The following is a 20,976-nucleotide window of genomic DNA, read 5'->3' as shown; positions in this document are numbered from 1 at the left end:
TGTTGCAATGCCAAGGCGATTTCCCGCGGAGAAGTCTTGATCTAATCACCGCTCCGAACGGCTTCCGAAGGGGCTTCTGGGGGTGATTATCAAAAACGGCAGAGAAAGAGCTTGGTGATGGTGGGAGATCTGGCTCGGAGTTATGTAGTGGTCCGGCTCAAGCTGTCGGAATTCATGGCCATATTGTGTGTTGCACATGAACGAGGTATGCTTGCCAATCAATGGAGTCGCTTTGTGTTGTTGTAGGTCGGATACTTTGTACACTTCTATCTTTCGTATCATTTCTCAATCAAATTACCATTGGAAAATATTGATTTCACTCGAAAGACAATTGTGAAAGCAAATTTCTAGATTTTATAACGCTTTGCAACGCTGGCTATTGTACAAGAATGATGAAAGAGACTCGCTCGCTTGCTATAAACCCCAACGCTATGCATGTTCGCCGTATTCTTACACGCATTGTACACATATCGTACACTTTGGTCCGCCTTTGACCCGGAAACCAGCCGGGCATTTACTTAGCGTAGGCCTTGATCTTGGGCTCGAACTTGACCTTGTAGGGGTACTTTAAGACGTTCGCACCAGCCTGGCCAAGGACACCCTCAGTAGCAGTGATCTCTGCCTTATCCATCTTTCCCGCGGCGGGGTCGAGGCAGACCTTCTTGTCGATTCTATCGAGCTTGGCCGGACCCTCATTCTTCATGGCGTCCTCCAAGAGGGCGAAAGCCAAGGAGTTGTACAGCATGCCTTCGTGGGTGACCTCGCCGCCAGCCGGGGTTCCGGGACATGCCTTCTGGACCTCGATGTTGGTCGCTTGCGCGCCGTTGCCATCCTTGAGGAAGGCTGAAGCCTTGGGGCCGGCTTGAGGCTGGACGACTTCATCGGTGGCGCTGAAGATGGATGTGGTGGGGACTGTCGAAGAAGTGTTAATACATGGTACGATAATGTTGAAGTGAAAGATGAGACTTACCATAAGCACTGTCTCCGCCGCCAGCGCGAAGAGTTGCGACGAACTTGGAGTCGTACTTCTGTTGATACACAGAAGGTGTGCATCCGATAAGTGCCGCAGCAGTGTCGCAAGCCAAGAATGCCTCGGTGGTGCCATGGAAATCAGGAGAGAACGAGACAAAGTCGGTCACCGTCTCCCGCGTGCTGGGCCAGTACTTCATGGCCCACTGCACATTCAAGTTTCCTTGACTCCAAGCAGCAACGGCGGCCTTCTTGCCCGTCATACTCTGGACGTAGTTCATGGCGTAGGCGACATATTCGGAGTTCTCCTGGGCATCACCCAGGGACGCTTCGGGGATGTTGACCCAGAGGGGGTCCGCAAAGTCGGACTTGGCCAGAAGAGGACCCAAGTTAGCGCGGAACGTCGACCCAGCCATCGCCGCGGTGCCGGGGACGAGAATAATGGGTTGCTTTCCCGAGGTCATGGAGAAGGTCTTGGGAAAGTAGATCTTGCTTCGAAGCTCTTCCTCGGACATCGAGTACGGTGCATCTTTCTCGGATCTCTTGGGGTAGATCGTGTCCTTAGGTGCGGGGTTGGTGTTTCTCATCGAGTTGACCTCGTCGCCGAGGAATGCGTTCATGCCTTGGACCTGCTTGTCTGCTGCGACGACGTTGGCTGATTGGTTGTTCTCGACGATATCACGAACAGTCGCTTCGGCTGCTGGGTCAGATACGGGCAGTCCGAGGACGTTCGTGGAGGCAAGGGTCAAGCCTACGGCAATGGCTCTAGTGGTCTTCATGTTTGTAGTAGATGTGTTGGCTGCTTGGTTCTTGGAGTTGCTGTTGAAGTTTGGGAGTCAAGAGTCACTGTCGAGGGAGTCTCGAAGTCCAGTCGAAAGATGTTTTTTGGTTGTTGGTGATGCTGATGGAGTCTGAATAGTCCAAACCTGTCGTCGATGGATGTTTCTGAAGCTTTATATCAAAAATCCAAGACGTGCCCGTTCACGTCGTCAGTGCGGACGTCATAAACCGACCCTTGTCAACGGCGCCTGTTTTCTCTAAGGTTAAATTCCTATCGGTTCCAACGGTCGATGGATGAGCCGCGGCGTGGTCATGGTTCGATCTGTTCAGCCAGTAACGTTGTAAAAGACAGGCATGACGGACCCAAGATGGTGGTAATATTTCGCTGCCGCTTCCCGAACCATCCACACCAGGCCGGCGGGAGCCTGACGTCGCCTGCCCGACGGACATATAGCGATGACATGCGGCCGTGTCTGGACCAAGGCCCCGTCCGATAATATCAAGGCCGTTCGATCACGACAGAGTCCGCTTTCCCCGGCAGACCCCGAGTATTCTGCCTGTCGGCAGTCGAATCGGGTGGCAGCACGCGCTATACGAAGGGCACCTCCCGAGGACAGAATAGGGAAATAGCTGGCGTTGTTCAGATGATGTTCCCGAGTCGAAAGCTAATGTCCCGGGGCATTTCCTTCATTTGTTCCCATGTGACATCATGAACGTTCCCTCGATGACAGCCGGGGTTCTCGTAATTTTGACCAAAATGGGCGTGGATCGCTATGCACTGATGTTGTACCGAGGCAAGCCTTCGTCTGAACTCATGGGATGTGGTTGACACTGCGTAAGCCACAGTCCAGGACGCAAGCTCAACTACATTTGGTATAAGGTGAGCTTCGAGTACGACTTTGGGAGGCATGTCACACCGAAGGACGGTTCCCACTTTAAGTCTGAGTTCTTGGGTAAGGGCTCTTGCTGAGAGACTGGAAAACACTGCTCGGACACGTCTAGTTAAGAAAGCCAGCGCATGTGAATGAAGTCGAATACATTTGAGCGTAGTTCTACAGCTCAGATTACATGTAGCTTGGAAGCCATTTTATGCGCTCTACATACGCAGTCTCATATTTTTCCCTCAGCTGAACATATCGTGACAACCATTAGATGGTATAGATCAATGATCGCAGCATCACACCGATGTACTTTGCATCGGCGTCATAAGATTCCATCGCCGCGGTCTAAACTACCCTACACCACCCTCTTCACAAACACCACGACCTTGTTTGTTGAAAATAGGTTGATTCTGATGAACCGGTGGGAGACTTACAATGACGGAAACCATGAGAAAAAAGACAGCGTTCCAAGGTTGCCGAGGCGCCCGGCGCAAGTCATGAAGTTCCAGAACGCTCGGCTGCCCTGCAGTGCAGTATTTCGTCCCATCTTTGAGGTCATAGTGCGAACTTGCCGAGACTCTCGTGTCCGTATCCCACCGAATCGGAAACAGAATCTCCAACTTTCCCCGCGATCGGTCGGGGCTCCGGAATGTCCGTTTCGAGTTGTCGTTCCTCGGCTAGGCGGTTGTATGCAACGTTCATCGGCAGTCCAGACCACCAATCTGCTTCCATATGTGCCGCCGGGATGTAGATCAGCCTCATTTCGGGCTCCAGACGCCCTCGGCTTGATCAACCACCATGCCATCGGTGGCGAACTTGCCATCGGTATGAGAAAGTCGAGCCTAGTGGTTGAGATTATGTGACTGCTGTACGTCAAAAGCTGGCCAGAGGTGTCGGATGATACTGATCAGCCCGTTGTGGATGGGGTCGCGAAAATCATCTCAAGAAAGCGGTTGTGACAGTCGACTGACCTCGCCAAAGCTGACTTGGGAGTCGATAGTACACGAGACTCATGAACCCCTTCAAGAAAGTAGTTGCCACTCGATTACCTTCTCAACCAAGAATTCTCGAGCATTTGGACTCGCAAGCCCATCCCAATACTACAGACTACCTATGCACAGCGATACGTAACTGCTATTTGCGAAGAGTCGACCACGACCAAACAGTTTCATAGAACTGTATTATTGGGACATTCCCACAAATTCAAACTGTGTAGGCAACGAACAGGATGTTTCATTGGAGAGCATTGTTGGCCATACAGTACGGGTACGGCTTTTGCCTTGTTGTCGATGTATCGTACTTGGGCTGTAAAGCTCTTCCCAACCTGACGAAGATTGCCATCACTACCGCTAACTCAGAATGACCTCAAGAAGCTATTCATTATTCGGCTTGCTTCAGACGATCGAAAGATCTGCTTGAATCAATAAATGGAAAAGAACGAAGTGAGTGTGGGTGAACGGCCGGTACATACAAAGGAAGGAAGATCAACAAATAATGCCCCTGACGCCATCTTCCTGAAGACCGATGTACCTCCCTGGCAGGAAGCCCACCCCTAGACGACTAAAGCACCTCCGACCCTGTTCAATGCCACTGCCAGTTCCAATGACGACTAAGACATAATGTATCTTTTCCTGCGATGACTTGTTTCCTTTCTCCTTCGCGATAACAACACACAACGGACTCTGCCTGTCAGATGTTCCTTTCCGGGGGGAATTGTCGTAGGTAAATTTGATCTTCCCTAGCTTATGCTCTGGAGCCCCGGCCACGCTGAATGGTCGCACCATGACTTTCAGATGTGTCGCTCGGTGAGAACCATCGCTACCACCGCCTGTGACTGACCACGGCGGCTCGACATCCGTTCGTTCCCATTCTGTCTCCTGGAAAGGTGGGTCTAGATAGTCAATACCACCCTCATAAGCCATCCACGACCAGGTGGGAGCAGCTGAGTCGGGCCTCGACGAAAAGTCAATCGCCTTCAAGGCGTCTTCTTCCTCACTTCTCTGCCAAAGAAGGCTTCGATGAAAGAGACCTTTCCCTGGGCCATCATCAAAGATCCCATAGCCACCCTCGATGGTGTACGCCTTTAGAAGACGGTTTTCCAACCCGGCGATAGCAATTGGGCGGTCTTGAATATGACTGAATTCAAGCTGCGAATAGCGGCGGTATAGATCTTGGAAATAGCGAATTCTGACCGCCCGTGACTTTTCTTTCATTGCCTTATCAGGGAATCTGGGATCACCCAAAAAGTCTGCCATGTCACTGCCAAGCCGTCTCGTTAGCCAGCAGATCTGTTTTCATGCTGTGAACCTAGATAGAGAACTTTTACACTTACTTTTGCATCTTTGCAAGAGTCTCGCACCTAACTCCCTGTCCACACTCAAAATACGTCTGGGAGTCTGTGAAGAATATGGTTCGTCGTGCCAAGGCACGCTCCTGCAAAACCCATCCTCGGCTGTTCAAAGCCCCATCGAGTACATGGCGTCCGAAGTCGTCTATGGTTTCGCATACGTAAAAGGGTGGCTCTCTTTCTTGTTGAATGGTAATGAAACGTCGCTGTGGCCGCGGCTTGTGAAGAAATCCCTCACGCTGATTCGAGGCACGACTCGCTGCGATGACGCAATAAGCACAACTGAAAACATCTTCCATGCGTTTGGCTTCTGTGCTAAAGTCGCCGCCATCTCCCTGGATGATGCACAAGGAGTCGATCCAAAGGTATTGAATTCCAAGGCGACGGGTGACAGTTATCGCATCGGCAAATGTTTGCGGAACATCTGCTTGCGGAATGGCCTGCTTGAAAGCCTCCAGATTACTCAACTCCGTACGTAATGGGCGATGTTTCTGAGTGTCACCCCAGCGGTGCGACAAGGCAATATATCTGGCGTCTCCAGATATCCCGTTAGCTGTTTCCAGCAAACGCAGAATCGGCTCTTCCTCTGATCCCAGGTGCAAAAGTCGGGTGGGAAGCCTTGAATTGCCGACAAAGTTGCATCCTGAGTGATGGTTGTCGCAATCCTTGAGCCATTGTCGAGAGATTTGGCTAGATAACTCTGAGTCCGGTTTTGGGAGTTGAGGAAGTCCAATCTGAAACCCAGAGATCAATCTTAAGGTACCTAGACGATTCATGGAACATTAGTAAAGTCCACATCAAATTCACGAGCACACTGACCGGGACTTCTAAAGAGCGAAAGAGCCGCTTGAGACGCCGCCCCTCTGATGTGGATAGTTGAGCCGATCCTGTCGAAGTTGATAACAGCGCTCGACTTGACTTCCTCTGACGCGTTGGACCAAGCATGCCATAGAAGGCTACATAAATCACACAGCGTGGAGTTTTGCTGCAGCTTATCGCGTTGATAGGCGACATCAAAGCCAGCCTCCCAGATTTTGAGCCGGCTACAAGCTTCACATAGCTTGGCGCGTTTCGAAAGGGTCGGGGCTAGTGACTTCTGGCCTAACAGCGCCGCGAGATCTTCAGCGAAGTCATTGTCGACGGGAAATTTCCAATCCTCGAGAGGTGGTAGAGTATAGTTGTTCCTAGCTGTCCTTGTCGGTAAAGCCAACTGAGGGACGCCGAGACCGGCAGGTGGCTGTGCCGCAGATGGTGTCAGGGCAGCCGTCTGGGGATGTAATCGCGATCCCCGCGATGGAGGATGAGAAGCTGTTGAAAGTTCCGTGACTGATGACATCAGAAGATAGTCATGCGAGATTTCTACTTCATGGAGGATATTGCTCATTGCCTTCTCGAAGTCGATCGATGTGGCCCTGTATCGAATGGTGGAGTCATCGATGCTTGGGGCTGGCAAAGGATCGCCTCGAGACTTAGCACGACTCATTGTCGTCAGCCGACGATCTGGCAAGCGGAAAACCAACAATTTTTCTTCCACAAGCTTCAGAAGATCGTTGATTGCTGATTTACGCTGACACTCTGGGTGCTTGCTTCGAATGTGCGATATCCAATGGACAACTTGCGGGTGGAGGATAGGCTCTTGTGATTGGCGCCCTAGGCTCGTGTTGCTTAATATGTAGTACGAGACAGGTTTCTTTGGATCATGATTGGGGCCTTTAAGGTCATTGTAAAACCTCTGCAATTGTTTGTTGCCATAGAGAAGCCAAATGATCCATTCTGTGATGATGCATCCCATTGACCAAATGTCGTACAATCGTGACCTAGGCTGGTCTCCGAAAGCTGGCTCCGCCTCTGGTGCCTCATAGAGTATAGTGCCATAAGTGGTTGTCGTTAGACGCGATCGGTCTTGAGTACGAACGACATGCCGCTTTGCCAATCCCATGTCGGCGATCTTGAGATAACGAGCTCCTTCGACACCTCGAGAGCGTTCGGTGAACCAAAGCAAGTTCTCCGGTTTTAAATCGCCGTGTCTAATGGATGCCTCTGCTGAATTAGAATTATATTCTTCAGCAACGTCTTCTGTGTGGACATGGGGCAAGTCATCGGGTGCGTCTTCGGAGTTGTCGTTAAGGCCTAAGTAATGAAGGCCACTGAGAGCGGCCCCGAGACCCTGGAGTTGAACAAGCGCTTCCTTCACCAGACTATGTGTTGGAGTCTGGTGTGGAGTGTTTTCCCAGTAGTCCCTGAGGCTGCCTCCATCAGCCCAAGGGAAGAGGAGGTAGCGATCGCGGCCTCTCTCGATTGCTGCAAGACATTCGATGAGATGGGGATTCGGAATCCCTTTGATTAATTTCAGAACGCCAACCTCGGCCTGCCATGCTGCTTCCACAGTTGAAGCCTGCGACAACCCTTCATCTGTCTGGATCTCTTTAACTGCAATCTGGACAGGTCAGTTCAAACACATCGCAATGTACCAGATAGGAACCATCTTACCTCGTCGAAAGAGTAATCAGTGTGCGACTGATGGATTTTGACTCGGTAGACTTTGCCGAATGCACCTTCCTTCGGCTTTTCACTGGAAACCTGAGTGAAAGGAAGTATCACTTTGGGCTGTACATTGTACGTGAAGATTCCAGAGCGAATAACAAGAGCTAGAAATTTCCACTGGGCCGGAGGAAAGTGCTCAATCATATCCGACCGCGTCCATGTATCGTCCAAGTCTCCCCCATCGTCCTCAGGGAATTTGCAGGACTCCGACCAAGGCAGTTCGCTGTCGTCAAAGCCAGAGGACCGGAACAGGGCCATGGAGTCGTGCAATTCTTCCTGGCCCCTGACGAATTGACTGTTAAGCACAATAAGAAAAAGCCTAGGTGCAGAGCTCAAGATCCATTCGATGAGGCCCTTGTACTGTTTATGGTGGGCCAAATCTTGAATACCCAACTCAGCAGCGACGGCTTCCCTCGTAACCAACGATTCGATACAATCCCGTGGCAGATAGCTGAACTTTCCACCTCCAGGAGGAAAGTCGCTATCCACATAGCTTTTGCGGATTTGCGCTTGCAGATTGTTCTTCTGTTTCCGTCGGTCGCGTTGTGGGCGAGAAACGCCCTGTGCAGGCTCCTCTCCGCCAGTGACGTTCCGCATCAATAGATCGCAATGTGGTTGCGTTGGAACTAAATTGACATGCAGAAAATCGTCGAATAAACTATAAGAAGACATGATGGTTTGGGGGGAATAGATACTAATATTGTATACGGAAGCCGAGGTACAATATGCAGCATGGTGCAGAAATCAATCGACTGTCTCATCTAAGACACTTAGCAGCCGAAGTGAGGCGATCGAAACACCACCCCGAATGCTTCTCTTGCATATGCATTGTGATAGTGGCTTTTTAGAATAACAGCGTTTCGTTGGGGCTGAGATAATCAACCATAAACTGAGACAATCCTAGTCAAGCTGATAGACTGCATGTAGTGAAGAGATCTCGAGCTTTGAGATAGTAGATAATACGCCAAGGTAGCCTGCTCGATGCAGCTGGCTAGGAGGATGATAGATCCCGGAGCCGTGTTTGGCATGCATCGGATAAGCTACAATAATTGCTCGCACCAAAGCCTTCCCCTACTGCAGCCTGATCGAATGGCGTCTATGCAGTACTTTCTTGCATGTTCCATATTCCGCTTGGCTGTAAAGCTGCTAGTCCCCTTTGACTCAATTTTGAGAGCATCTTCGTGATATTGAACAGTTCAGTCATTTTCTGCAGTGCGAGAAGAGATGAAAGTGGGATGATTTGATGTTTATTGGGATATCCACGAGCGATTCTTCCTTCCAGCGCGACCCATGTGCAGGTCATTCGCCTCCCGAGCCCCGCGCGCGTAAGCAAGGCAATGAGGAATGTAACATGCCTAGCCCCGCTTACCAGCCTATTCCAACAGCCTGATTCTGACACCCGCTAGACGTGATGTCTTCGGAAGGGCCGACTAGCCTGATAGAGATAGAGCGGGAAAAGTCTTCCGAGCAGGAATTGGGACCACCCCACGAAAATCGACTTTGGAAGAGTAAAAGACAGTCTTGAATTGCGTCAACGAAGGCTCTTAGTGAGTTAAAGGTCTTCCGAAGCGGACGACTTTCGAGTTGATGATGCAGAAGTCCTTAGGTGCAGTCATTATCATCTTCTACACATTGCTATTTCTGTCTAAAAGCCATTGTCAACAAGAGTCGTCCGCAAGCAGGTTTACAAGTAAGCTTACATTTGAAAGTTCTCTAGGCGCGCGTATAGAGAATGTGTTGTGCATCATCTATTGAGGATGGCTCTGATCAGCTATTTGGGATAATGAAAGTTCCGTTCTCCTTACCTCAACCTCGTAGGCGCCGGCGAATTTCGTGTCGAGCATCGACACGAGCTTTTCGGGGTCCATGTTCCTCCCGGCAATTTCCTGTCTGGAGATGACACTCGGCATTGATGTGCTCAGTGGTTTACAAGGATTGCTGCGGGCTTTTACTGCCTGATGGCTCATATTGAACATGCGAAAAGCTTCTAACAATTTAGTTCGTCTTGCTGAAATGTTCGAGATATCCCAGAAGATTGGGGATTGATCCGAGTTTGCCTGTATCCCGCCGTTTGTCTTTGACATCTTCTTTTCTACGGTTGGATTGAGAATTTATATATTGTTCCATCAACGCGTGAGATGTTAGCATCGAGTCCAAAAATATCAACACGACGGAAGCGGAGCGGCAAGTGGAATAGTCAGCCCATGCTGTACGGCTGGGCTTTTTCCATTTCTGTAGTATTACCAAAACATTGAAGCCTCAGCTTGGCGCGCAATATGAGGTGGTCAGGGTTAAAAGAGAGACATCCTAACTGTGTTCGGGCTTGTCAGGCGGAATCCCTCCATCCAATAGCTAAGCTGGTACCTCCTATGCCTTGCTTAGCGCCTTGCCATTTCGGTGTGCGGAGGCAGCCAATATACACAATCCCTCCCCCTTTGTGCCGCGTGACAGACCTGTTAAAAGCTGCACTTTCAGCCCCAAGCCACCATTCTGGCTTCTGGTGTGGCATACCAAAAATTGCCTTCAAATTCCTGGCCCAAGCCTGGCCGATTGACTCGCCCTTTCAAACTGTAGGCTCGTATGCGGATAAATGAAAGCCATTCGTCAACATGAGGCCTGCTCGGCGATTTGTTGTTCGCCTACGCTGCATTCGGGTTCGTTAGCACTTACTCGTTGATCGTGCGTCTACTCCGCAACGCGTGTTGTGGGTTCAACATGCCCTTCCAGCTCATGTCTAGTGGCTCTACGGAAGCCTTGGAGACTTCCTCATCCGGAACGCCCGAACCAGAAGACCTGGGCTTTGACGATGGATCCAGAGGAGATAGGACTGCGCCATCAACGCCGCCTCAGCGATCCCCTCGGTGGAGTGCCACTCCGGAAACTGAGCAGCCTTCGCCGCAAGCTTGGCCTGAGGACCACCGGGTATCACCTTCGAACGACATCAAGCCGGAGATAGAAGAACCAGATACGACACTAATTGAGTCTGTGAGTAATGCTGCTGGTAGTTGTAGAGGTCGGACCCTAAGAGCGATGATGGCTGACAGGCGCGTTGTTTCAAGCACGACGAAGATGCCGAACAGAATCTGCCCGATGACAAGCCGGCCATTGGTGCAATAGATGCAATAAAGGCCAATAATTTCAACGATCCAAGCTCACAGCCAATCCCATCGCGACACCCAACCCCGAGTGTGGTCTCCGATGCAGGAGACCAGCAATGGAAGGAATTGGAGGCAAGGAAGCAGCAAGAGAGTTATAGAGGAAATCACGATGGACCCCAAAAGTCCGGATCTACAAACCTCCAGGTTCCTCACTCTGGGCTCCCCTCTCGTCGTTCAAAGTTCAAGCTCCAAAAAAGTATCCGGGGTGCTTGTCAAGAAATCAAGAATCCCATGAGTACGGCCGCCGATGATCGATTTCTCCCGAAGAAACAACTGTACAGCATTATCAACGTGGAATCTGTTACTTCCGAGCTGGTCGAGCGAACGAAGGGCGGAAGTCAAATTATGGGTAAAGTTGCTAAAGTTGCTCAAGCTGTTTGTGCGGAGGAAATCGTTGAGCTTCCAGGGGACAAGAAGAAGAGGCGATCTTATCGTCAGATTTTCGCTATTCTTGTCCTTCTGGACCACTCGGAGAGCATACGTCTGTTCATGAGAGACTGCGTTAGCGACCTTGATCTTCCTCTCGTGGCCCGCGAGGACCCCGAATTCAAGGGGGAGAACTCCTTGTATAGAACAGATGCTGCCGGAGAGCCCCAAGGCCAGCCTTTGGCCTGCGCTGAAGATTGGAGCGACGAGATCCGAAGGCAGTTTTGCGTGCATCAATGGATGATGCTGGCGCCGTTCTTCTACCGCAGTGTTTACAACAACGTCAGTCACTATACTCTCAAGGATCATCACCGCCTCCCATTTGTCGAAGGCGAGCATTATCACCGAATAGATCCGTGCGCGAACGTTGTTCAAGAGCCTACACAGCAAGAAAAGATCACCAGCGGCTTCTCCCAAGTTTACATGGTACGAATTCATTCAGAACATCACGAGTTCCATGGGTTCGACCTTGATCCTGAGCGTGGGTTTGCCGTCAAACAGTTACGAGACGAAGATTCCGATACCGTGGAAAAGTTCAAGAAAGAGGTTAACATGCTGAAAAAGTTCACAGGGGACGGAGCTCATCCCCATGTCGTGTCAGTCCTCGCGACGTACGAACAGTTTGGCAAATTTCATCTCATTTTCCATCGAGCTGATGGAGATTTGTTCCGCTATTGGAAATCAATTCGCCCAAACCCAACCTTTGGCTATCAAAACGTTGTCTGGGTTGCAAAGCAACTTGCTGGCCTGGCCAATGGCCTACTTCGTTTCCATAGGCATCTGACTACACCGAAGACGTCTGCCGAAGATTCCAGAGAGAATGCGAAAGTTCGCCATGAAAATCCGATCAATTTCCGAACGCCCTCATCTTCCAAAAGGAAACGAGCTCATTTCCAGGACAATTACTCCACCCAGCCAAGCGGAAAGCGGACACATCTGATCAGAGAAAACTCGGAGCCACGCTATGGCCGCCACGGAGACCTCAAACCAGAGAATATTCTTTGGTTTCCAGACAAAGACGATCGTAGAGGCATCCTCAAAATCACAGACTTTGGACAGGCTGAACTCCATTCGAAAGACAGCAAGACATATCGCCGAAGCAATGGCGTTGACACCTTAACCTATCGGCCACCAGAGGGCGAGATAGTCCCTCGAACAGTCCGCCAATCTAGCGACATATGGTCTCTAGGTTGTATATACCTTGAGTTCGTGACGTGGATACTTGGTGGAGCCGACGATCTGCACAAGTTCAAAAACTCGCGATTATCATACGATTCGCGGCTTCGCATGAACTCAGACACCTTCTTCGAATGCGTGCAGTTGGAAGAGCATGAAGGCGCTCAGTTGAAGCCTGCAGTATCCAGGGTAATTGTTTCCTTTCGTTGTTTTATAGCACGTGCACACAGGCTCTGCCGCAATTCGGTCATTTCTTTGCTAATCATGACTTTATGCAGCACATTGACAGTCTTGCATCGCGTCGAAACTGCTCGCAGTATTTCAAAGATGTTCTCGACCTCATTCGCGACATGTTGGTGGTTGAATCCAGCGACGAATACCTTATACGGCGTAAGAGTTGTGGAGAGGTGTATATGTCTCTCAAGGAAGCATACGAGAAATGTTTGAGTTCTGGAGAGTACGCTACTGGTTTAATTTCGGAGTCTACATGACAGCCGAAACTTGCTTGCATGTGTGTAAGAAACGGATATTCATAAAGTGGTACGCCTGTTTTGTGGCAACGCTCGAAAATAGTCATGTCAGGCCGCAGGCGACGTGACCCGGACATATTGATGCTTGAAATGACATAAAAACGGTCCTCATTAAAGTTTCCCGTGTCCTTTGTTTTGAGATACTCCATACTTGATCTGCAAGCCCCACGCGGAACCGCCCATCGGTTGTTTTCCCTTCGCGGAGCCACCCGTCGGTAAATTTACCCTTCTCAGCGGTGAGTGGGCCGTGATTCCAAGAATCTGGCCGGTTTAATGCCAAGTGATTTCTCTCATGCTCTGATGAGGTTAGTGTTCAGGCTTCTCGTTCGTTTGCAACATGCAGCCTGTTACAAACGCTAGTTCGGTGACGTCAATAAGATCGCAGAAGCATAACAAATTATTGAAGAACCCGACTATGCTGCACGCGAAAAAGGCCGCCTGTCACCACCAGCGAGAGCTCTGTCTCGATGGTGTCCGCGAACTGGAAGGACAGGTCAGAGTTGAAGAAGGCACGCGTGGTACAGCGTTCGGTCATCTGATGAACATATCCTGAAGGATGGTTTCCCCGGTCAGGAAGAATTTCAGCCGGCTCCTATCTACACAGCCGCTGACTGAACTTTAAAAAACATCCAGGCTAGCCCGTACATGGGTCTCTTTGAACCCGTAGTGGTGGGTGGAAGTATTCCAGCACTTGGGATGCATCCGCATGAAAAGCGGTCTCTTTGACCATGCGGTGTTTATCTTCAAAATCAGACTTCGTCCCAGGTTGAGATGAACATGGGCTACAGGATTTGTAGTACTAGGACACATTAGTCCGCTAGATGATGAGATTATAGAGAAGGAGAACATGACACACCTGTTATTTTTCTACTGATCAGCCTTCCCAGATACCTAAGATCAGGCCATAGGTATAGGCCATGATATGAGATACCTGGACCGTAGATAAATCTAAGATCACTATCAGCACCCGTGAAGATGAACCCTTCGACTTTCTGCATCACTCAACTTATGTCTTTTGATGACTTTGACTTTCGGCGATTCCGACTAGGGGAGTCTTATCTCAATGTTAATTTTGCATCTTAAGGGAGTGAGGTCACTTAAAGTACGAGGGAACTCCAGCCTGATTGTCTTTTTTAACTGCCGAGCCCAAAAAGACACAGAGGCCAACTCAGAATCAGAGACAAGTACCACCTCACTTTTCAATCAAACGTAGCTGAACCATAGAACCCTAAGAAAAGCTTTGCATGGTTCTAAGATGTATCTGGAGGAGTTAATAAACTAACTAATTAGATAACTGTAAAGCGTTTAATGCACATTGCTGGTCGGTTCAGACTGCCGAGCGGATAGTATAATAATCTATTATGCTTCGCCAACCTCCACTTCACGGCGATTTATGAGTCAGGCTGTGTTAGCTTGTCTGCTCACTTGTATAAATGTTCACGTTCATCCTACCCTTATCAATGCTGTTTCCGATCCAACACTGAAAACCCATCAATCTTCCCTATACCACCAGTTACTCTCACTTTCCGGTCTCTTCGTCACAATGAAGCTTTTCTCTATCATCGTCGCAGCCATCACGCTGGCCACCAGCGTCGCCGCCAAGGTATGTCAACTCGAGCCAATATTTGGGCTTCATTCTATTCTCGTTGCCACCAAAAGTCCATGTTTGGGTCTCTAGAGGCCGTTGGGGGCTTACATAGCGATCGTAGGACTGCTGCTGCACCATCGTCAACACGGGCGAATGCAACTGCATTGGCCCTTACGCCGAGACCACCAACTGCGCTCAGATCTGCTCTATCCGTGGCAGTACCACTTGCACCAAATAACACTGTTGCTGCCAACCTGTCAGAAACAACGCCTGAGACGAAGCGTGAAGCGTGGGCTGATAATGCGCTCATAGGACTGCTGTTGCACTCTCAACCCCTCAGGCAGATGCCAATGCATTGGGCCTTACGAAGAAACCACCAACTGCGCTCAGATCTGCCAGATCCGTGGCATCACGCCATGCTAGACGATGATGTAGCCACCGAATCGTAAGAATGAACAGCAGCACTACGGGATGGAGTGAAGGATCGTCTACTGCGCTCATGAAATTCTGTGGAACGTACCGTTAGCATCACAAAGCAAATCCCGAAATGCGAACACAAGACGTCATGGACAAAACTCACCTCCCGTGTGATTTTCTACTGTATATTCCTTGCTTGAAACGGGTGATTTTGCACGTAATTGAAGTGGCTCGGCTCCTTAGCTTGAAGCTCCTCGAACTTCAAGCTCAGCCACCGGTCGGGCTACTGAAGAAGACTTTCTTCCTCGCGAACCACTCGGTAAGTTAAGGACTGAACGCCAGTGATTCTTTTCGTATGTTGGCGCCAATGCGGTCATACAGCCTGTTGTCCCTCATCCAGATATTAAGCTCCTGGGCAGTTACACCCAACTTAACGACAAGGTCACAATAGACGTTAAAGAGGTTAACAGGGTCCAAGAGATCACCAGTCTCACCGCAATTAAACCTGTAGTCTTCCTTAGCTTATAGGTGTTTAGGTGAGTAGCTATTAGTCATAGCAGCAACGAGGATTTCAGCTATTGCCCTATGATCTTATTTTCATTAGCTCAAGCAGAATCTCGTCTAGAAGCTGAAGTATTCGACTACATCTAAAGTTACGGTCGAAACTGATCTCTCAAGGGATTTGTCGACCGGGTCCATTATCTGATTGTGCCTTATTCTTGAGCAATCATCTGAATGCTGTGGAATGACGGGGAGGTATGTGAGGGGTCACAGGGTAAAAACGGGCCAAGCCTCCACTTGGACGAACAGTTCTGGGGAAGGGCTTGCGTCAACGTCGTGGCGAGTGGTCAGGGCAGCGCCATTTCAAAATTAGTTTGCTCATGCTCAGAAATGTGTTTGACACCAACACTGGTCGCGTCTCCCCATCTGCCAACCTAGCCAGTGCCGACGCACATGCTCGAAGTACTTACACCTTCATGTTGTTGATGCTCCTCACTATTCTACCCAGGCACACAAAGACGAAGAATTTGTGTGATGTAAGAAGAGATGTCTCGTTCAGGGGCTAGGTTAAACACGTAAAGGAGGGACCTTTCCGTTGGGGTCAAAAGTTGGGAAGAATAATCGATTCTGCCTTAAGCTTAGAAGAGTTTATCACATATCAACGTACAGTCAAGAGTTTAGAGGACTTAAGCAACCCGTATGTAACATCGTTATTCCTACAGTCACTTCCGAAGCTATATTCTCAACACAAGTTTCCCAACTTGCTTGCCTTCCCAGATGTACTGAAGCGCTTCCTCAGCCTGCTCAAAGTCATACACAGTGTCGATGATGTCGTTGAACTTGAGACCTGTCGCTGATATAGCAGCAGCCATGTTCTCCATGTCAAGTCTCGATCCCGCATTGATGCCTCTATCAAATATGTCAGCACAAATCCGCAGTGTGATCTAGCTATGTAAAGTCCTCTGTTTCTTGGGACACTCACCTGACGATCGTCCTTCGATCAATGATGGTTGAAACAAAGTCCTTCAATTGAGAAGGATCTTGCCCTCCTAGATATCCAACCTGGCTTACAATGCCGCCACGACGAGTGCACAGAACGCTCTTCACGAGCGAGGTAGAGCCACCGTTGTCGACTGTCAGGTCAACTCCGACACCGTCCGTGAGCTTCAGGACTTCCTCTTCCCAGTTCGGATGCGTTTTGTAATTAATGCCATAAATGGGTGCAGATGGGAAAGACTCCTGGATCTTCTTGATCTTGTCGTCGCTGGACGAGCTTAAGATGACTTTTAGGCCAGCGGCTTGGGCAAGTTTAAGAGCAAACATGGCGACCCCACCAGTTCCTATCGTGGGTGAGCTCAAGATCCTCAAGAAACCACCTCAACCTACCTTGGATAAAGACGCTTTGCCCAATTGTAAGCCCCTTGATCGCAGACCATGCGGTCGCCCCTGCACAAGGCAAAATCGCACAATTCACCCAGTCCAGATGCTCCGGGACCTTAGCAATAAGATGCTCCTCAAACACCAGGTAATCCGCCAGCACACCGTCCTCATTAGCAGCAAGCCACGACCGTCCCGTCTCGCGGCCCGTGACGAACTCGGTGTCGGTAACGGGGCTCACGCGGTCGCCGACGCGGAGGTTCTTGACCTTGTCGCCCGCCGCGATGATCTCCCCCGCAGCATCGTTGCCGAGGATGCCGTGCGGAATGACAGGCCATGGGTTGCCGCCGTTGGCGATGTTGGCGTCGCGATAGTTCAAGGCGACGGCATGGACCTTGATAAGGACTTGTGTTGGGGCGAGCGGGAGGGGGAGGGCTTCTGTGACTAGGGTTACTTTGGGGGTGCCTGGAGTGTAGTCGTCGGTGCGACGCCATGCACGACGGTGAGTTGGGAGGTTTTCGGCCATGGTTGAGATGGGTTGCGGTGGGTTGTGGGAATCTTTGGTGCTAACAGGGATCGGGAGATTGACCCGATGTGAAGACGAAGTCGGGTACCTAGATGGCGGATGTTGAAACGGAAAACGATCATGAGGCGAGGTAGGTATCATGAAGGGAAATGGTTTCCTGACTTTTATACATTTCGGACGTATAGAGAAGGTAGACGCGCCCTTCACGGACTTGACAGACTTACATGAAGTGCGACAACAGGGATCGGGAGTGGGTGACGTCGGCCTTGTCCGCTCAGTAGTGAGATGCGGGGTACCTCCCGAAGGACCGGCGCCGGTCGGGATTCCGGGTTAGGTATCGTTTCCTGATCGGGCAATGCTCCTTGGTACCATGAAAAGTTACTGGACATCGCCATGCATCTTCGTCTTTGTGAATGACGTTGGAGTCATGATTATTGATAAGGAATGTAACCAAGAGTCGTCCCTAGTACTCATCCCATGACATGATGAGGAGGATGAAGGGCGTGGATCGACAAGAATTGTCATCAAAGGCTTGGCAGATGGGAAAGCGCCCAAGGCGATGACTGGCTCCTTTGATCAACATACATGTCTGCCTCCAGAAAATGGCTGGTGTTTTCATTCAGGGATTTACCTACGGCTTAGAAATATCATTGCTGATGAATCAATAACCCGGGGTCCGGTCTGCGGCGGCCTTTGGAGCACAGCGGAAAGACCCAGTACCTAAAATGCTCCTTTACTGCATACATTGGAGCCTTTCTGACTGGAAAAAGAGTTCTGCTTCTTTCTGGCTCTCATTGAATTTGCCAAAATCGACCGAGTCTTGATGCGACCTCGAGTCCAGACGCTTATCTCTATGCAAGACACCTGCTCAGGTGGACCGATCAATGTCTACAACTCCTGGCTCGTAGTTGCCTGTTGGGGAAATAAAAATGAGAGCACGCCACCCGCCAGTTACCACGACCGATGATCTGGGCTCATGCAAGCCAACATATTCTCATGAGGACCGAGACAGGCCTGAAGTTGGGATGTAACGATGTGTTGATAAGGGCCTAAAGATTTATGAGTCACCAATTATATAATGTTCAGGGCATCAAGTACTAGGCGGTCAACTCCTAAATATTGAAAAGCTCGACCATTGACAATACATTGGTTTACAGTTTTGAAGCCCATCTCACTCTCCATTCACCATGTCCGATCTCAAAATCTCAAAGATTGACGTCTTTCAAGTCACACTCCCTTACTCAGAAGGTGTTTATCACCTATCACGCGGTCGCGAATACCCGAGCTTCGACGCAACCATCGTCCGTGTGACCACAAACACCGATCTCGAAGGCTGGGGTGAGAGCACACCCTTCGGTTCAACCTACGTCGCTGCCCACGCCCTCGGCGTCAGAGCCGGCATCGCGGAGATCGCGCCCAAGCTCATCGGCATGGATCCGCGCCAGGTCGACCGCATCAACGATGCCATGGATGAGGCGCTCGTGGGCCACTTACACGCCAAAACACCGATTGATGTGGCTTGCTGGGATATCTTTGGCAAGTCAGTCGGTCTACCTGTGTGCGAGCTCCTGGGAGGTAGTACGGACATTGGGTTGCCCCTAATATCGTCCATTGGCGTCTTAGACCCGGAAGAGATGCGGACAAAGGTTGATGAGTTTAGGAAGAAGGGTTATCTGGGGCATTCCGTCAAGATATCGGGAGACGACCCGGCCACCGATGCCGCGCGGATTGCCGCTTCGCTTGCGGATAGACAAGCTGGCGAGTTCTTTCTCGTTGACGCGAATGGCGGGTTGACTGTTGAAGTTTCCCTCCGGATGATTAGGCTGCTACCTGATGGTCTAGACTTTGTTCTGGAAGCGCCGTGCGCCACGATGCGCGAGTCTCTCGCCCTCAGGCGGCGGACTAACATACCCATCATCATCGATGAGTTGGGGACCGATGAGGCATCAGTCATTCAACTAATCGCAGATGACGCTGCGGAGGGCATTAACTTCAAGGTGTCCAAGAATGGAGGGCTCACCCGAGGTCGCCGCCAGCGGGACATCTGCGTCGCTGCTGGTTACACCATGAGCATACAGGACACAACCGGCTCAGACATTTCCTTTGCTGCCATCGTGCATCTGGCGCAAACCGTGCCGCAACGCAACTTGCGATGTATCTTGGGATCGACGGAGATGGTGACTGTGAAGACGGCAGATGGAGACTTCGAGGCCCGCGACGGCTTTTTAAGAGCTCCGACGGCACCCGGTCTTGGGATCACGCCTAGACTGGAGGTTCTGGGACAACCTGTTGCTAGCTATGCCTGATTCATTGTCCGGTGTTTGTGGCCGGTAGTCTAAAGAAAGGATGAAAAGCATATTGAAAGCCGGCAGTATCTTATTAGAACTAAATACAGAAGCAAAGGATAAGATGTGTCTCATAGAAAACCTGCTTCTTTTCGCCCCTGGCAAAACCTTGGATGAATGAAGCAACCGGCAACGGAGATCAACCCAGAGCGTCTGTGCCAACCTCAGCAGTTTACAGCAGACTAGCTTTGCCCATTCTGTCTCTCATCCACTCTTGCATCCAGTTAGGCCACGCCCGCAATGTAGTAAAAAACCAAACCTTCTCCGGCAAGACAATCTGAGCACCCCGACAAGCAAACACCTGCGCCAGAGTGCGATCCGCAACTTCCTTGGGCGACAGCATCTTCCCCTGCTTCTCCTCAATCTCATCTGCGTTCTTGGGAGACATATTCGTCCTCACCCAGCTGGGCTGGACGATGGTTGTGAGAATGCCGTCGGCTTTGTACTTTGTCTTGAGCTCGCAGTTGAGGCCCTCGTGGAAGGTCACGGACGCAGCCTTTGAGGCGCAGTAGTCGACCAGCGAGGAGAGGGTTATGTGCGCTGTGATACTCGAGATGTTGACGATGTGCCCCTTGTTCTTCTTGATCATGCTGGGAAGGAACTCTTTGGTGACGATCCAGAGGGCGATGGCGTTGACGCCGAAGAGCTTGGGAAGGAAGTCGGCTGGGGTGTCGAGGATGGTGTGCAGGGATGCGATGCCGGCGTTGTTGATCAAGATCGAGGGAGCCCCGAAAGATGTTCGGATAGTCTTGGCTGCTTGGGCAACGGCCTCGGCAGAGGTGATGTCTGTTTTGATGTACAAGATTGCGGGGTCGCTCTCCATGTCTGGGGGAATAGGCGCGAGGTCGAGGATCGCGACTTTCACCCCCTTTTTGACGAGGCCAAGGACAAGTTCTCTGCCGATGCCACCGCAACCGCCTGTCACAACGGCGACTTCCTTGTTCCATACCCAGTCTTTGTGTGCTCTCACACGCCAGTTTTTCAACGCTACTTTGTTAGAGAGGTTGTTGATAGTTTTGACAACACCGAGGCCTACAGCCAGGCCCAACAACGCCTTGGCCCCATCACGTCCGTGGATGAGGGCACCGAACCGACTTTCGACAATTCTGTCGGTGAACTGAGTGGATCCGTATACGACAGCTGCTAGAGCCGCCGTCAAGGGAAGGAGAATTGACATCTTCAAGGTGGTGAGTATGTAGAGCGACTCGCAAGTTACGCATGGGGTCCTTATTGTGAAACTACGAGCAACAGCAAGAAATCCATCATTGTAGAACGTACATTTATATCGCACGATTTTCTCTGAAAGCTTCAGAAACACAAGGGTTGCCCATTAGCTTTCGACCGACCGAAGGAGGTCCCCGATGATTGAGCCGCGCCAGTGCCCAGCAACCCAGATTACGAAGACAGACGC

General features: G+C 50.5%; 6 protein-coding genes across 6 annotated transcripts; 2 read left to right on the top strand and 4 right to left on the bottom strand.

The window, feature by feature from the left end:
* Positions 1 to 514: 514 nt before the first annotated feature.
* On the bottom strand, positions 515 to 1,748 carry LIPB-1 (Lipase B; the record flags this gene model as incomplete). Its single annotated transcript, XM_036644906.1, has 2 exons — positions 515 to 912; positions 971 to 1,748. 2 exons carry the CDS (start codon positions 1,746 to 1,748, stop codon positions 515 to 517), a joined length of 1,176 nt encoding a protein of 391 aa, XP_036489597.1.
* A 4,001-nt stretch (positions 1,749 to 5,749) lies between these two features.
* On the bottom strand, positions 5,750 to 8,193 carry Cdk2 (Cyclin-dependent kinase 2; the record flags this gene model as incomplete). Its single annotated transcript, XM_036644905.1, has 2 exons — positions 5,750 to 7,414; positions 7,468 to 8,193. The coding sequence occupies 2 exons, from the start codon at positions 8,191 to 8,193 to the stop codon at positions 5,750 to 5,752; spliced, it is 2,391 nt and encodes a 796-aa protein (XP_036489046.1).
* Positions 8,194 to 10,236: 2,043 nt separating this feature from the next.
* CGCS363_v013055 (putative cyclin-dependent serine/threonine-protein kinase) lies at positions 10,237 to 12,772 on the top strand (the record flags this gene model as incomplete). Its single annotated transcript, XM_036644904.1, has 3 exons — positions 10,237 to 10,506; positions 10,581 to 12,470; positions 12,560 to 12,772. 3 exons carry the CDS (start codon positions 10,237 to 10,239, stop codon positions 12,770 to 12,772), a joined length of 2,373 nt encoding a protein of 790 aa, XP_036489357.1.
* Positions 12,773 to 16,051: 3,279 nt separating this feature from the next.
* On the bottom strand, positions 16,052 to 17,220 carry CGCS363_v013054 (Zinc-type alcohol dehydrogenase-like protein; the record flags this gene model as incomplete). Its single annotated transcript, XM_036644903.1, has 3 exons — positions 16,052 to 16,226; positions 16,300 to 16,657; positions 16,704 to 17,220. 3 exons carry the CDS (start codon positions 17,218 to 17,220, stop codon positions 16,052 to 16,054), a joined length of 1,050 nt encoding a protein of 349 aa, XP_036489358.1.
* A 1,187-nt stretch (positions 17,221 to 18,407) lies between these two features.
* CGCS363_v013053 (Cis-3-hydroxy-L-proline dehydratase) lies at positions 18,408 to 19,526 on the top strand (the record flags this gene model as incomplete). Its single annotated transcript, XM_036644902.1, has 1 exon — positions 18,408 to 19,526. The coding sequence occupies one exon, from the start codon at positions 18,408 to 18,410 to the stop codon at positions 19,524 to 19,526; it is 1,119 nt and encodes a 372-aa protein (XP_036489600.1).
* Positions 19,527 to 19,737: 211 nt separating this feature from the next.
* On the bottom strand, positions 19,738 to 20,742 carry RED2-0 (Dehydrogenase RED2; the record flags this gene model as incomplete). Its single annotated transcript, XM_036644901.1, has 1 exon — positions 19,738 to 20,742. The coding sequence occupies one exon, from the start codon at positions 20,740 to 20,742 to the stop codon at positions 19,738 to 19,740; it is 1,005 nt and encodes a 334-aa protein (XP_036489601.1).
* Positions 20,743 to 20,976: the final 234 nt, after the last annotated feature.

Source organism: Colletotrichum siamense (genome assembly GCF_013390195.1).
Source record: "Colletotrichum siamense strain Cg363 chromosome Unknown KSG_Cg363_contig09, whole genome shotgun sequence".
NCBI lineage: Eukaryota > Fungi > Ascomycota > Sordariomycetes > Glomerellales > Glomerellaceae > Colletotrichum > Colletotrichum siamense.
The sequence above is the reverse complement of the archived record's forward strand: the minus strand, read 5'-3'. Positions and strand labels throughout refer to the sequence as shown.